Below are 17839 nucleotides of genomic sequence, written 5' to 3' on the forward strand. Positions count from 1 at the left end.
GCCACCTGTCACATTTTACTTTGCTATTTAGGTTGTTTCTTCAGTACAATGTTACAATAAAATAATTACATTGCTGCATTATGTTAACTAGCACCCTTGACGGTGGGTTAACTAGAAATAGAGAAGTTTTAGATTTTTAATCTTTGTCAAAATATCAATTTCAACAGTTTTAATTTACCCTGCAACAGATGATTTTCACATAATTGACTTACCTGTGATGAAATGATTACCACAGGCAGAAACATAAAGATTTGCCAGGTCAAACAGTTTACCATTAGAATTTCACTGCAAATAGTCTGAAACTAGATTTTTTTTCCCCTGTATTGTCTCACAAAATATGCAAAATGGTGCATAAAACATGATGCAAGAAACTTTAGCAGATTAGGCGTAAGATTGAAAATTGCTGGTTTTTGGATGCAGTTTTCTATTTGTACTTTTAGAGCATTCTTCAAAAAGGGTTGTGAATTTTTTGAGTTGAAGGAAGAGATGTGAATCTCTTATTATCTATAAGCATGCACACAAACCAGCAGCAGACACCCTGTACATACGTGTCGATCTGTGTTGTTATCTGAACAACAGGCACACTGCAACACACAAAGAACTGTTTCATTATTAGGAGCAAAGCTCTCCAACAATGCATCATTTTTTAGCATTCTTTCGGATCAAACTCCCATCTGATGTGATAAAAGACAGCTAACCTTCAATGACGCTTCACCATCTATTTTACTAAATAGATCTACCCCTCTGGATTGATCCCTCTGTCTGTCTCATGAGAAAGGATCATATACTTCTCTGTAAATAAGGATGCAGTCTTCACTGACAAACAGCCTCATGCAGAGGTATCAGGGCCGGGATCTAATATAATTTCTCAGCAAAAAACTCAGATCTGCTTATTCTGGAATGTCTGAGAATGAGTGAAGCAATAAAAGATGTCTGCAGAGATTATGTGCATAATCGTTAGCATAAGTGATCAGGTTTATTTATTTATTTATTTTTTTTTGAGCGCTCTGGTTTTATTAAAGGGAATGCTAGAACACTAAGATTTTGGAATCAATGATCTGTGTTTTACATGCAAACATCTCACAATAGCTTAGACAGTAGTAAACCTAAGAACACCCTTCCTACATTATCTGCTACAGTGGTTTGGATCTGAAATATTCTTCTGCTATTTTCAAATATTTTCTTAGAATACTGATTTATTTGCATCTATGTATTTGCCCTTAAGTGACTTATTTGTGCTTAGATGCTTGACTTTACAAAGCAAATTGCGATGGAAGCTGCTTTTTCTTTCTTTGGCACACCTCTAATGAGAATGTGCAGAAACCTGTCAGTAAGCAGCTGCAGTTTTCTATAGAATTTGAAATTTTATTTAATATTCTTACAAAACTCATCAGATTTTTTGTGTAGAACAAGGGAACTATTAAATGCAAAATTTTTGTTTACATTGTTCTGCTTTATAAAACAACAAATCACCTTTAATTTTTTTGTTGCATGGCGGCACAGTTGTTAGAGCTGTTACCTCACACCAAAAAGGCTGCAGGTTCTGAGTGGAGTTTGCAAGTTTTCCCCATGCATGGGTGGGTTTGCACCGGTTTCCTTCCACAGACTAAAAACATGCATTTTAGGTTAAATGGTAACTCTAAATTGTCACTAGGTTTGTCGCAACCCTGCAGAAAAAAGTGGGCAAAGAAAATGGACAAATGGATTTTTAAAATCTTTAGGGAAATGGAAATAAGACAAATTTAGACATGATAAATAAATTTAAAAAACTATAACAATTATAAATAAAGCCTTTTTAATAATTATTCTTATATATTTAGGCTTTCCAGGTCCTTAACATGCACATACACTATGTATTTAAACAATGATTTTGTTTAATAGGAAAACATTACATTGATGAGAGTTTTTTGTTCAGTAGATTTATAGTGATAACTATTGTAAAATATAGATGTGCTTCTGTTAGGAGGAGTGGTCAAATTATGAAATGGTTTCTTAGCTTCAAATAAACTCAAAATCTGAATTGATTAAGGGTAATAATGTGAATTAACTAATATAGATAGCTTGGAACTTGATGAATGTTGCTTTTAGTCTTTCAAATTTTCTGTATAGGACATTAAGATTAATATATGATTGTTGATTAATAAGGTTTGGCTTCAGCCTGTTTGTTTTGCAGTTGCTTGGTGTAGCAATGTTCAATGTGTTTTACTTTAAAGACGTACAAAACCGTAAGGAATACTCAGTCATTTGTTGGCACAACACTTACATGAGATATTTTTATGTGCGTCCTCATTAATTTTCTTTCACATACTGAAGAAAGCCTGTTGTCGATCCCTGGACGTGTTCACACAGAGTCAGGAGACATCTTGAATGCTGCTTGACGACACTGTATGTAACAGTGAACAGTGTGATGTTTTCTATAGGCAGAGGCACAGCTCTTTGTTTTCCTGTCTCGGCTGTGTCGCTCCTCGACCTTGGTGTTCTATAGCTGCTGGGGATGAGAGATGGTGTTAACACTTCTGAAGGCGTAAATCACCCCCTCTCTATACCACTCTGTCCCCCCCCCACACACACACACACACTTTCTCTCTGCAATGATGTTCTCTTCACTTGCTATCAGTGCTAAGAGGTGATTGGAGTCTTCCTGGTCTGATAATGGGCCACATATACACAGCCTTGCTTTTTTCTCTCAGACACACACCTTTTTACAGCTGCGGAGCTGTGAAAGAAAGCAAGAGAAAGAGACTCATCAAGTAATTAAGGCCCTGGCTCTCCCTTGGAAATTAAAGGAATGGCCCTTTGCTCTTCTCTGTCTCTCTCCTCATCTTCCTGCTGGGCTGATTGCTGTCTGGCTTCTTTCCTCACCTGAGCATTTCCCTCTCTCTCTCTCACAGGCAGCCAAGCCATAGTGCATTGTGCTGGTGATTACCCCACTGTGGGTAATTGCGGCGGCTGTTTGCCCGATGTTATTTCCCCCACTCTCTGCCTTCACAGAGCAGACGCCTCCCTCGAGGAAGAGGAGCACTTTTTCCAGCTTTGTGTTTGTGACTTATCGGGAGGGGCAAGCTAATAACAAGTGCTCTGCATGTGCTCCTGTGAGCATTTCGGCTATTTCGTTGCGGACTTCTCCAGGCTGCTTGCTTTTGCATGGATGCTGTGTGTCTGTTTGTGTTTGTGAGCCCAGCGAAGCTCAGCAGGTCACGCTCGCGGTCAGTTTCATCTCTCATGTCCTTGAAGAATAAAGTGGGTCAGAAACTGCTTTCGCTTCAGCTCGCTCTTCCTCCTTGATAAGAGCAGGGAAAGTCACAAAGAGCTGGTCCACTTCACTACCCGACAGCTTCTTTCACCCTTAAAACCGGAGCGCCTACGACATCACAGCTCTGTCCAAAGATATTTTCTGAAATAAAGTTAAACTGACCAGCAGATTCGGGTTTTTTTTGTTTTGTTTTTTTTGTTTTTTTTTATTTTCTTTTTAGACATTGCAACAAGAGATCACGCTCCAGTTAAATATGATACAGGTAACTTAGTTCTGTGTTGGTGTGAGTTGGTGTCAGAATCATGGCCTCAATTAGATCGGTGGCAGAGAGCAAGATGGATAGGAAAAAATGCATTTTTTACTCTGTTTCTTTCTGAAGAGTGTCAATTAGCAGACAACTGCATAATCAGTATATATAAAATAGGTAATAAGTCATTTATTTTGAAAATAAAATATGATTATTCAAAGTTGACCATGACTAAAATATTGTCGGTATTGTGATTATTTTCTTTGTAACACTGCATTCTTTAATTTAAGACACAACAATGCTGTATTACCTTTTTAAAACAATGCTTTCTTTTTTTTGCAAGAGATAAACCCCACATGTCATGTGAAGAATGGTTGGAGGAGCTAAACACAGGACCAGAATAGGTGGAGCAGACAGGTGACAAACTAAAAATACTTTATTAAATGATGAAACACTCCAAGGGCGCCACAAAGGCACAATTCCAGAATCATACATCAAAAACTTGAGCAGGAGAGTCATAAAACAACTGAGGCCGATATAAGGTTAGCTCAAACTAACATGAGACAAAGATGAGGATTTGACAAGCAACAACTGAACGCCAGTGACTGTAAATACTGAGGAGGTTAGAGGTTGATGCAGACTAAGACCGGTAGTGCAGCAAGTTGGAAAACAAAAGAGCAGACTTGGATTCAAAGCAACAGACAAAAGCAACAAACTCAAACAACTAAAACACAGTTGAACTGCAAAAATCCAGAAAATCAGCGCAGCGAGACATTTCAAAACCTCAAGACTGTGAAATTTCCGAGCTTAAGTTGGCTTGTGACCTGCCTTTAGGAAATTTTCTGCCTCTTTTTATAAATGTGATTTGGAAGCTGATTATAAGTTTTGTTCCATCAAAAAAAACAAAAACACAAATAAATTACAGATTAACTATAAATACAAAGATTTGAGCAAACTAAAGTAAATATATCCTCTGCAGGTGTAGTAAGAGTGTTTAAATGAATTGAATAAAAGAAAAAAAATTATAGTCATGCATATTTTTTTTGCTTTTGTTCTACCTTTCAAAACTCCAGTAATATTAAAATTAGGGTCAAGGGATTTCCTCTGTTGGTTTCTGCTGTAACACAGTTTTGACAGTGTGGTCAGTGTAATGTCTCGCTGGGATTTAGAGGGTTTTGGTGGTTAAGTTTTTACCAGATCTTTCTTTTAATACTGGGAACCTTCTAAATTAATAAACTTCATGCTGCCTGGGCATTGAGAGCTTCCCTCTGTGCAGCCTCTCTCATAAAATAACAACGAAATTAGTTTGATGTAGATACTGTACCCATCAAAACCATCTGCACTTCATTCAGCTAGAGAAATACTACCCATAATATAATGAAAAACATAAAAGTTTAGGTTTAAAACATAGGTGTCTTTATGTTAGAAATTATCTGTTTGTTGTTTATGTAAGGCACTAATTTAATAAGTCATAATTGCACAATGCATAAATTTCTATCAGTTTTCAGTTTGGACAGGCAAAATAATGTATTTTTTGCACAAAAATACACAATTGTCAATACAAAAATAAAGTATAACAAGCAAAATGTGTTTTCTGGCTTGGGGGATATAAGGTTTGAGGAGTCATTGTTCTGCAAGTTATTTTAATGATCATTCTCACCTTATTCAATTTCTTCATTTAAAGCACACCTATTTTCAAGATATAATTTGATGTTTTTAAAACATTTAACCCATTTTATAAACAGTATAAAGGTTTTTTTCCCACTGATATGCTGCTTACCAGAAATTAGCTTTCTTTATCACAAACAAGGAGCAAGACTTTTAAACCACAGTGGATCACGTTTAAGAACATTTCAGATGTAATTTCATTTAATCGCTGGCAGATTGCAAGACAAGGCCATAACCTGAAGTGGGAGTAGTGCAAAATGGTACCATGAAAATACTTAAATAATGCAAAAGAAAACAAACATCAACTAGGTTTTTCCATTTAGTTTCAGGAGATTGTTTTCCTTTTTTTCATTTAGGTAAAATGTTGTTTTAGTTTGTCACATAACATGATGATCTTGTAGTTAATTTGTTTAGTTAGTTGGGTTGAAGAAAAAATCATATTCATTAAAGAAGCAGTTTTATTATTGTCCAACCCAAGTTGTTCTTAGTCTAAAACTCTGGATTCAAGGAATGAGAGGCCTATTATTTATATTGTTATGTGGCAACTGAAATAAATTCATCCTGTTGCCAGAAGATGTTAGAAGTTCCAGATATTTGGCTCAGATAATCACTATATCACAAAATTAGCACTTTGATCACAGATTGTGGATTTGTATGACCACAAATTTATACATTTGATGTAAAATGTCACATATTTAGTCTTTGTCCCCTCCTGTAAGCTAAATGTATGGATGTCAATAATTTATTTAGATAGATGAAAGGCAGAACTTGAAGGAATTTCTTATATGCAGCAGAGTATAGTGCCTCTGCTGTCCCGTTACTCTGAAAACCATCAAACACACTTTGCTTTACTCTGATAGTTCATACTCCGACTATAGCAAGAGGACATTCAGGCCGAGAAATCACAGCAGCTTTTTCATCTCCGCTTCATGTCCGAGTGGCAATGAGCCCCGAGAAGAACACAGGATGTGGAACAGAGAGATGCAGAGCAGCAAAAAGGGAGATTTCATCTCCTCTCTGCCTGTCTACAAATCTGCTGAATGTAGGTCAGGCAGCCCCAGTCAGTCTCAAAGCCTGGGAGAAGGAGATTGCTGCTCGTGCGTGCACATCACATGAATAACGCATGTGTCTCTGTTGTAATATGTGCTTGTTTGTCCTTATGTGCCGTATGTGCATTTCTGTATAAGAGTGACTGTGTTGTGTGTATGGATATGATGATGTACATAACCACACAGTAGGGTTTCATTGCAGTGTGTGTGTGTGCGTCAGAGCGTGTGCTTGGAGTGTGGTCACTTGCTTTGATAGATAAAGAGGTCCAGTAAAGGCCAAGACCGCTCCCCTGTTTGTCTCTAAGGAATAGACTGTGAGGGAATCACACTCAAACACACACTTGTAGGATGCCGAGTTCAGTCTTGCAGTCCTTTCTAACAAAAGTGAAGAATAAACATGTTCATCCATAAATGTTTGTGCATGTGGCTGTGCTGTGTTTGTGTGTGTGTGTTCCCATTTCAGTTGAAGGCCAATTCCTCCTGTCTGTCACTGTCCTTGGTGCTGAAACATGCAGCCTAGAGAGAACCTGAGCAGCATGACTGGAATACCATAAACAACTCAGACGGGACATATTTTGCTGCTGTGTCTTTTGCCTAGTTTGAACTCCATTTGTCAATTTATGTTTCTATTATTCTTTTTGTTCTTTTATTCTATCACCTCCCCCATTTCTTTTGACACACACACACATCAGAATGTAGGCTGTGTCCTGATGAAGAGTCAGAGAGCTGTGATTTGTCATCAGCCTCCACATGAAGACCTTCATCAGAGGACAGACCCATCACTTACACTCTGATTACAAAGACCAAGGGGCCAGGGATGTGCATGCTTATGTGTTCTCATATTTTATGAGCTGGAAGCAGTGTTGTGCATCAGCGGACGCTCTTATTATCTGTGAACTTTGAACCAAACAAGGCTGTTTTTAACTCATGAACTTGAACTGAGTGTCATTTACTCTGGAGACACAAAACAGCATATTTTTGAAAGTGAACGACTGCTTTAAATTGGGAGACTTTTAGAATAAACATTGGCTAATTCATACAGAAAAATTTTTACAATATTTTTCTGTAAGAGCAGGATCTTGTTGTCTGTTGAGTGCAAGCTAACCAGTTAAACATATGTGATAAAACACACATTTTCCCTCCTCTTTTTAAACAAGTAATTTGTTGGTTTTAGATATCGATGTGCAGGAACAGCGGAGAGGAGGATGCAGCAGCCTTCAGAAAAACTTCTGACTTTCTCTCCAAATATTGTTCATTTTGTCAAAAATAATTTCATTTTACATGAAAGAGGTTTCATAGATAAAGTTGGGCCTAAAACAATCAGAATTTCATAAGAGGTGAGCATCAAAGTTGCTCTTAAAAATGTACTCTTAATGATTCACTTTTTCTTTGCAATTTTAAGATCTTTTTGCCTTATAACAACAAAATCAAACAAAATTAAAGGTCGGGCATTTCTTGAAGGAACGCATGATGCCTGCCGCCACTAAAATCATCAGAAATGATTAAGTTGTTCAGACAGAGTTATAGCCATTTTTGTTAAACCTTGAAATTAACATTATGTTCAATCCTATGTAATATTTTGCAAGATATCTTAGCTCTCAGAGAACTGCTGAAGATGACTCTCAGCTACTGCCACACCAGATTTTACATCAATATTTGTAAACTTGACTGAGTTATAACCAATTTTGAGTTAGCTAAAGTCAGTTAGCTGAAATGGCCATCTTGAATTGGGTTGACTTCAAAAGTTAATTGGTTGTAACTGTAACTCCAATGATTATTTTATTTTAATCCAATGGTTAATGAGATATATTGCTAACAGAAAGACAGTTGACTCTAATTGTTAATGACAAAGTTTTAAAAGCAGATTTTGCAGGATCAGTAATCGCTGGGAGCATAGTTCAAAATGACTGTTTGCCATGTTAGTCAGTAAATTTCATTGGGATTTTTGCCATATTAAGATTAGGTGTTCATGTTCTCACAGAATAAGAGAGATGGTAAGCTCTAGCAAGGTTTAACAGCTATGTTTTAGAAAACATAAGCTCATGGAAAAATTAATAAATGAACATGGAGTTCAATTATAAATGGGGAACTATGAACTTAAAGTTCAGTTCACACAAGCTAAAGATGAATTATTTTAAATTCTTATGAAACGTAAACTCGCACATCGTTGATTGAAAGAGGATTTATTTTGTCAGATTTAACATAAAACTGATTTTGTCAAATCCAAATTAGAAGCCTATAAATGTTTCACTCTTTTTATCTTAAGTTATACTTTTTTTCTCTTTTTTTTTGTAGATGAAGTAGCACCTACCAGCTACCAAATTCACTTTACCTTTGTTTTATTGCATTTTTTTTCCGTTTATGAAAATGCTTTCAGGGTGTTCCGGTGGCTGTAATCAAATACAAACCAGCCTTTGATGCATTTTTCATGAAACAAAAGACAGCAGGGCTGCAGTAGTTAAATGAAAATATAGCATGAGTGTCCCATTGTCTCACATTAGGGTTTCCTGTTAATAGCCATTTTGGAAGTTGTTTTCTCTGTCCCCTTACAACCTGCTCACACTGTTTTTATGCTTATTATGCGCACTACAAAGGAAGTTTACCCAAAAAACGTGGAAAGCAGAGGTGTGTGGTTTGATGAAGGGTTGGAAAAGAACCCCTGCTGGTTGAAAGTAAAGTCCGCATGTGCACGTAAGCACCACCACTCCTTTTACATAACAGATGATTGAGCTCAGCCTGTGCTTGTGTTTGTCCTGAGGGACCGGCTTTTGTTTTGATTGAAGCTGCTTTGAGATGAGTATGACTGCGGCACGTGCGTGTTATCGTCCGTCTGGCGGGCTCCCTATGGGGCCCCTCCTTCTTTGTGATTCTCCCCGTACACCATCAACACCTCATCTGTTCACTGCTGTACATTTTCTCAATTAGCAGCAATGGATGGAAAGAAACAGGCATGTTTAGTGCCCACACCTTCATCACTCGTGTCTTTATCTGTTTCTGTGTCTGAGGTTATTTGATTTTAACAGACATCGACCCCCTTTTTTCACTCCAGCTCTCCCTCCTCTTTGCTCCTTCAGCTCAACGAAGGATAGAAAGCTGTGAGGAGAGAAATCATGGAGGCAGGCACGGATCATTAGCTATATTTGTCCCCACATCCTGCTGCAGATGATAGATCTAGCTAATTACCCCATGTTGCCAAGCCTATCGCACACGACACGCGGCCGTCGTTATGGCGGAAATCAGCGTTCGCTTTGCTGCGTGCCGCATAGCTGATGCTATATGACTATTCATGAGCCTGGAGTCAAAGGAGAGGAGGAAATTTCAGATCCTGTCATGGCTGTGCGTGAATGTGATTGTTCTGGAAATGATTTTAATGATGCATACTCTCCGTCTTCTTCCTCCCTCTGTGTAGAAAATGAGTTTGGAGGAGACGTGGTGAGCCGTTCCTCTCCAGCTGAACATCAGTGCATCACGGTGGCAGAAGAAGTCGGGACCAAAGAGCTGTCCGAAGCCCAAAACAATTCAGGTAGAGCTTTCTGCCAGCATGTCTGATCCAGTTTGCTTTCCACTGGTCAGGCACAATCAGACATACCTGATTCCGATTCTAATTACTATTTTTCCTGGAACACATTTGAGACTACTGTGCATTGCAGCCAGGGCAACAACAAGGCCTTGTTCTTCTTGAGAAAGGCTGCATTGGTAGCCATACATCTGTGCAGGAACTTGTGAATGTAAAACCTTTAATTTGTGTGACATTTCAACAAATTACTTAATTTTACAAAGGGTTTGAGATAAATTTAAATTGAAAATCTTTTGACTTTGAGTGTTTTTATTTTTGGAAATATTACATTTTATCATTTGCAAGACCATCAACTTGTGGAAGCATGAAACATTCTCTTTACATTCTACTTAAATACATTAGCCTGGAAGTTGCATTGGATACCATGAAAAAGAAAAAGATTTTATCTTCACCTGCACAAATTCAGCTTCAAAAGACTCAACAATGCTTTATCTAAAATTTAGAAATATAAAATTTACATTAAATCGGCTGCATAAACAGATAGATGAAGATAGATAGATAAAGTTAAACAGTAGACTACATAGAAATCACTGACTTTACACATATTTTTTGATTCCTTCCTTCCACGGACTCCTCGTTGTCCGCTGACTGGCTGATAAATTGCTTTACTGTAGTCAAACAGCGACTTTCCTCACGCTAACCCTTTTTGAGCCCTCCACAGCTGCTGTCACCCAGCAGATCCATTTTCCATCCTAGTTAGGAATCACTCCCAGATTTTAGCCCGTCTGCCTCTATCATCTTCACCCTCTTTCTTGCTCAGCACCCGCTCAGATGCTATCGCCCTTAGCCCTTCACGCTAATTCGCATGCACTTAGCATTGGTTTGGCACACGTGTTTGCTGTCACTACATGAAGCGTGACGTAAATACCTATTTGCAGTGAAATGCGATAGTGCCAGTACAGTTTTGGTGGCTCCCTGCTGCTCCTCCGTGCACAGCAGCGATATTAGAGCTTGTGTGAGGGTGTGTGAGTGGTAGAGGGTGGAGTTGGGCGCCATATGCCTGAAATGCATTCCCCTAAATTTTCAAGGTGAAAACAAAGGAAACTGATAACAATGTGAATTGTTGTGACAGATGCCTGAGTACTCCCCCCCACCCCCCACCCCATTAACTGTACACAAAATGCCTTTGCTATGCCTCGGTGCATATTACAATAATCACTGCATTTCTTATCATGTTTCATTTGCAGTAAATCTACATTCTTCTCCATGAAACAGCAAAGAAATGCTTGTTTTCAATTTGACTGAGGGCATTCCAGAATAATGATAGAAACATGCTAATAATACGCAAAGCCACTTTCATTTCCAAGATAGTGAATTAATATTTTATAATGTATTGATGCTGACTTTTTGATCAATTCAAACTTACATGACATTTGAACAGCTGTTGTTTCGTGTGCTCTGAAGTACTGTAAAGAAATTCATCTTTAAAACCTTTTCTTTTTCACTTTATTGGATGAAGACTTTGAAATGAGGCACATCCTTCATTGTATGCCCTTGTATTCAAGGCTTGCATTTTTTGAAAGTGAGTAATCCTCACAAAATAAAGTCTACTTGGTTTTGCTACATGGATTAGGATTTATGGATATAAATTACAAAACATAAAACATTTCAGACTATTATGCAGATTTGAAGGTAATATTAAATACGGCAGGACTTTATGCTATTAAACGCTGGCTTATGCTTTAGTTTGACCAACAAAGGTAAAAATTGTGTGTTAAATTTAACCTTAAATTATTTCAGTACAAGCAAAGTTGGTTGTTTGCACTAAAATATCAAGGCTGAGTTGCATCACCACAATAAAAAGTATACTGTTAAATTTTTAGACAGAAGTCATTTTCAAAGTGTGTTCTTGATCATTTTTCATTTTTTTTAAATAAATGCTTTACATATTTTAAAGATATTTTATGCAAAATAAATCTACTTCAGTTCATTCAAGAAAAAATGAGGTCATGGTAAATAACTTTGGAGATACACAGTTTCAAACTGATAAACTGATTAAATCTTTTTGTCACAACTAGTACTTTGAATTTGCAGGTTTTGCTAAAATGGGAAATTTCCTTTGAGCTTTATGTTACCATAAATGTTTGCTCATCTGGACACCTATTGGAGCTATAGGATCAGCATGACTCTGTTTATTCATCGGGGCATATAATGCCATTGATCTGGGGTCTAATTGAGACGCAGATGGAGAAGAAGTGGGCCTCCGACTAATCCTCAATAAGCAGGCTAACCTTCATTACAGCCGTGACATTTTCCCATGGGGTCCTAAGAGACAGAAAAAAGCCAGAGTATGAAGGGCTCTTCGACAGGCTTCCTGGCTCTAACGCTCATAAGGAAGTGACGACTACAAGGTTTTGCTGCAGTCATTTTTGCTGTTGAATTCCATTATGCTGGCTTCATTTTTACTTCTCCATGCATGGGTAGTGCATTTTATCAAACTCAAATTACAGTTTTATGAACGGCAGATGTTTTTTGTAACAAAGGAAATATTCTGCTGGCAGGTTTACACTTTCTCCTCTTGTTTTTCACTTACCTTTCATTTATTTTTAATATATTCCAGTTTGAGCAGCCTTATGATCATAGAAACTGCTTAAACCCATATGTTGCATCATGGTTGCATTGGGTGAAAACCAACAGCAGCATCTTCAAATTTGACAACTGGCTGAAGCAGGTACCTCTCCTTTTATCCAGGATAGGGCAGTTTCCTTGGGAAAAAAATGTCTCTTTGAAGGATGCACAGTTTAAATAGGTGAGGGTTGGTGCTATGACATCAGTTATTGGCAACTGCCCCCACCAACAAGCTTTGAGTTCAAGAATATGGTCTTTGTAGAGCATTAGGTCTAAATAAAAGCCCAGGGTAGCTCTGCTTCATTCTGTTGAACATTAAATAACACCAAACTCACAAACTTATTTGTCCTATAAACCTAAGACCCGTCACAGTATGAGATTTATTTAATTTGTTATTATTCATTGCTCAAATCTTTGAGCAATGGTTGTTTGCTTTAAGGTTTGTATGCAGATTCAATGAGCTGAAAAAAAATCTTGATATACAATATGTATTTTCTTGTACTTTGAACTGCTTTACATATGTTAAAAGGGCAGAATCCCTTCACATTATTCTACAGGTTGTCAAAATTAGACAAATTGTTCACCCCACACCCCCACCCCTACACAGTGCCCCGCCTAAAGAATGATTTCTTTAATGTCGCCATAGAAACCAAAATTGCTTTACATTTAGTGAATTTATAGTTATTTTAGTATTTTCTCCACTTCTTCACAATCATATGCAGCCCCAAAGTATCCTCACCATTGCCAAAATCCTGAAGGGATGCTCCTTCTTCACTGTACCAAGAAGATTTACAAGGTATCTTCGCATTTCATCATTTTATTTTTCTCCAGTTGAAACATTTATGGGCATTCATAAAGAAACACACCATTAGGACTGAGGAGCTCTACAGTAAAGTAAGTATGGCGTTAATAAATCATGTTTAATAAAACGAGACATTCAAACACGGCCCCCGTCATAGTCCAAACCTGGTGAACATGAATATTTAGAGGCATCTGGAAATAAGAGAAGAACGTTCAGAGATCACACTGCTTCACAATTTATGGTTTGTTGTTGAGGCAATAAACCTACATCTAGAGCGATATGTGGATCTGATATCCATAAAAGAAGGCAAGCAGGGAAATGCTTACCGTGGTAAGAAAAAAGAAAAAAATGACAACTAAGAGATGCAGTTACATTTTTTTGTGTTAAAAAAGCACAATTTCTGAACATATGATCTACTTAAGGCTGTAGAAACTGGGGTGATAAGGGTGCTAAAGCACCCCCTTGTGGATGACAAGAAATAACATATATCAAAAATAACAAAATTAAAAATAAATAGTTAATAGAACAAACAAATAAAAAACTATATCCACTCGTTCTATGTATATTTAAAATACAATTATATTTTTATGATAATGACTTATTAATGTAGGAAATTAAGTTCCTGTTTGATCACATTACTGTTTTGCATAGTGCGGCTTTTCTTGCTTTAGACATTCTCACAACATCCCTATGTTCACACATTGCTACAGCCCTACATCCATGAATGTGTGCTTGAATAACTGGATGGTTGGATAAACTGCATTGAAGAGAAACATGTAAAAAAACAAATAAACATGAGTTTACAAACCATATTCAACCAAATCATTTTTATTGGATTTAATTGTGAAGATCTGGAGTTTTAATCCTTATAATCTATAAACTGTTTCTAAAAGACTGACGTGGCCACTGTGGCATTGTCCAAGAGCTCTTTTTTTGTTGAGCTTTTTAAACTAGATTATTCCATACTTTGAAAGGTCACTGTTAACTAATGCTAAATACCCAGCCTATTCTTCAAAACACAAAGGAAAACAATGCACCGATGTTTGTGATGGAGTGTACACACTCATTTAGCACAAAGGTCATCTGTAATTGCATAAAAAATCAGACACCAGAGAAAAACCTTAACATTCAAGAAATCAGAAATTAAATGTTATTTTCAATCAATGATAATGTTAGTTTATCTTTAATTTGCCATTGTGTTGAGCAGAACAAAAGCAGCTTAAAGGTTCAGTGTTGAGGATGCAGTGGCATCTAGTGGCACCAAAAACGAACATCTAGAAGCCCCATCAGTTACTATTTTGATTGAATTGATTGTAAATAATGATAACTGTATGTGAATTGGTTTAAACTGGACCTGCTTACCTTATCTGCATAGTGCACAAAAATGACTTGTTGTAAATTGTCACTTTATAAATAAGCTCAGCTCAACTGAATCAGTGGTGCTCAACACAACAATTTTGATTTTATTGTGCTCATGTGAATGGATTTATTTTACAAGATAGCTCTGAAAGCTATATTCTTAAATGTTAATATAGTATATTACTCTGTTGAAAGTGTATTCCCTCTTTGTCAGCACATGACAATAAAATGAGTCAAAACATGCTGCGTATTTCTAAAGTTTTCAAGTGAAAGAACTGCTTAACTTGCCCCATTCATTAAGGTTTTCATTCAGTCAAGCTGGTCACTAACACATCTTAGAAGTCCATCCATGTAACTCACACGTTCATGTATTTTCTGTCTCTTGTTTGGAACTGTGTTGCACAAACCTTTTTAAACAATAGACTTTACCTCTCCACACCCACTTAATTCAGCTTCTCTGATGGGACACTGAGGCATCCCCAGGTCAGCAGAGAAACAAAATCTCTCTGGCCTGAATCTGCCATGAGTCCTCCTCCCCATGGGACATGTCTAAAACCTCTCCCCAGAGAGACTGGAGGTCTGTCTTCTTAAGTGTAGACGTATATTAAAAAGAAAGCCGACTTGAGTGAATCTATCTAAAGACACTACAAATATTTTGGGGGCTAATTTGTGGAGCGAAGTTGATGAGATGTTGATATGTTAATGTTGATATTGATTGGATTTATGCACTAAAAACATCAAAGTTATTGAATAGTTTTCAAATTATTTCAATCATTCACCCTAATGCTGCTCATAAATCATCTACATGAAACCTTAAGGCACATCAGGTGTGAACTGAAATGTCTGACAGAGTGGAAAAAGTGCTCTGAACCTGAGAGAACATGCATCCAAATTAAAGATAATTTTGCAGCGCTGTCTGTTGTGTGTATAACAGCTTGTTTGTGCCTTCTCTGCAGATGGAGGTGGATGCAGACGATAAGCGCCATCGCACACGCTCCAAAGGTATCGGCACAGATACACACAGAAACACACACCTCCATTCAGGGTGACCTTCACTCCCCCAACACAAACACGTACCGTGTACACACTCACCGCTGCATGGATCTGGTGCAGTCACACTCAAGTTGCTTTCTCTCCTGTCAAGCTTTATTTAAATCTTACAGGTACAGAAATCAAATATTTAAGAGCTTTGTTCACAATAAAACACTGGGTAAAGTAACAATAACACACATGTAAATCAAGATAAACTGATGGGTTTTATGGAACAAGTACCTCTTCATTTTATTGCAAATTATTGTCTCTTTCTTTTATGCTATTTTGTTTTAGTTCTCATCTTTTTTAATAAAGAAAACATTGCTCACCTAAAGTTTACACATGAAACTAAATCAAATGTCTGCCAAGCTTCAAACATCTGAAACAAGGTGCACTTCAGAGGATGTTGCTGATTCATATTTTATTACATTTAAATGTGAGAATCTAACATCTTTGACCAAATAAGAAGGAAGTCATGATCTTTGTTCTTACATCTTGTGGTTCAGACACTTTGTCAGTCTCATATTGAAGATGATCATGTTTGATGTAGGCACACGTGTCCTTCACAGGTGCTCTTTTCTGTTGTTAAAATGAGGGGATCAATGATGTATCAGCAAAGAATTATTTTCATATTAGAGCTTGACAATGCTGCTGCAATAAACAAACCAAAAAAATAATCATTAAAACAGAAAAAAAAACATTTTTGTTGAAAGTCAGCTTTGTTAAAGTCCAAGAATTAGATGTTTCAGAGCATTATTGAGTCTGTTTTAGAAATTATTGTAAAACAGTAAATAAAAGAACAAATTTTCTAAATAAATCTAAGTGAAATTATTCATTAAAAGTTGTTCAAATGTTGAAATATTTTACTTTAAAACAATATAGAACACAGTAAGCTTTTAACAAATCTATAAATTTTCCATCTCTAGAAGTAACAATATAATAAACACTGGAACCAAATGAATAAGTATGTACATTATTTTTAGATGAGTTGTTCTCCAACTAATTCCCATATTTTGCCAGTTTGAAGTGTTTCACTTGTAATTTATTTTAAGGTAAACCTACGCAGATCATAAGTCACAGCAATCAACAATTCAGCAAGTTGTTTTTTTTTTCCTTTTTTTATGTTGGAGCTCATGGACTCAGTGCCGTTTCATAACGATTCTCTCCGTCTCTCTGCCTCTTCCCTCAGTGCCTGTGGATCCAGCATTAACAGAGCTTTTCAGGTCAGTGAGATTGAAAAAGTGCACAATACTCATGCACACATACAAAACCCAACACAAACATGAAGAATCTAGCTGGAGAGCTACAAATGTTGTACACACCCTCTCACACACACAATTTGCCTATTGTTGTCTCAGCGCCAAGGTGGAGTGAGTCAAATAGTACCAGTCACCTTATTACCAACCTGAGACATTTCCACTTTTCCTCCGCTGTTTGCCTTCACATCTGTGGCTGAAGTCTGCTCTTTCTTCGGCTTTCTCTTACTCCCGACTTTCTCTCTTTATCCCTGCTTTGGTGTATGAACATCTCACTGCTTCCCCTTGGACATATTATTAAAGATATCTACAGAACTGACAAAGCAAGCAATGACTTTTTTTTAAGATTTTCCCAAATGAAATATTAAATAATGAAGTTTCTCTTCCTTTAACATTACAAACAGATGAGCAAAATTATTCTGCTTTTGTCTGAAATGTCATTGATAATTGTTTAGTAGGATAGTCAATGATCAATTTCTTATCCATGCAGCACAAAACTCTTTTTACGCCTACAGCGCTAAAGTTTTCTTGAGCCGAGTGGGTGGAAGGTAAAACACAACTATATTTCAAATTTAAAGTTTTCTTTTGTCAGTGGAAAAGTTTTCTCTCAATATATACATTTATAAAATAATACCACTTTCACTAAAAAGTTATTGTGTGATAATTTTACATTTTTAAATGCATATTTAAAAATGGGAATTTAAATTCCATGAACTTGATAAAAAAAAAATATTATGTAAGATTTTTAGTTTCTCGTCAGTTTTGGGAAAGGAAAAGAATAGAACTCTTCTATGCAACTGTAGGTTCTGGATGTGCCTTACATAGGATTTTTTTCAGGTTTGTTACATTATGAATGTTCTCAGTTAAAATGTATATTATTCATGGCTGCACACCTGCCACCTCACTCCAACAGCCTGCATGTCAAATTTCAGAAAGTTCCAGGTCCCAGCTTCATGACTGCACTAACTAACAGGATGTACCAGGACTGAGAGAAGAATATATATATATATATAAAAAAAAAAAATTCC

General features: G+C 36.8%; 1 protein-coding gene across 9 annotated transcripts in view; it reads left to right on the forward strand.

Annotated features, from left to right (window-relative positions):
- myt1lb (myelin transcription factor 1-like, b) overlaps positions 1 to 17839 on the forward strand; it is a 95860-nt gene that overhangs the window by 22480 nt on the left and 55541 nt on the right. For all 9 annotated transcript variants that reach the window (XM_037977932.1, XM_037977933.1, XM_037977937.1 and 6 more), the window contains exons 2-4: positions 9627 to 9740; positions 15480 to 15525; positions 16745 to 16778. In XM_037977932.1, the coding sequence (XP_037833860.1) occupies positions 15480 to 15525; positions 16745 to 16778 (80 nt within the window). In that variant the 5' untranslated portion in view covers positions 9627 to 9740. The remainder of the gene's footprint in view (positions 1 to 9626; positions 9741 to 15479; positions 15526 to 16744; positions 16779 to 17839) is intronic.

This window comes from Kryptolebias marmoratus, linkage group LG10, assembly GCF_001649575.2.
Source record: "Kryptolebias marmoratus isolate JLee-2015 linkage group LG10, ASM164957v2, whole genome shotgun sequence".
Classification (NCBI taxonomy): Eukaryota; Metazoa; Chordata; class Actinopteri; order Cyprinodontiformes; family Rivulidae; genus Kryptolebias; species Kryptolebias marmoratus.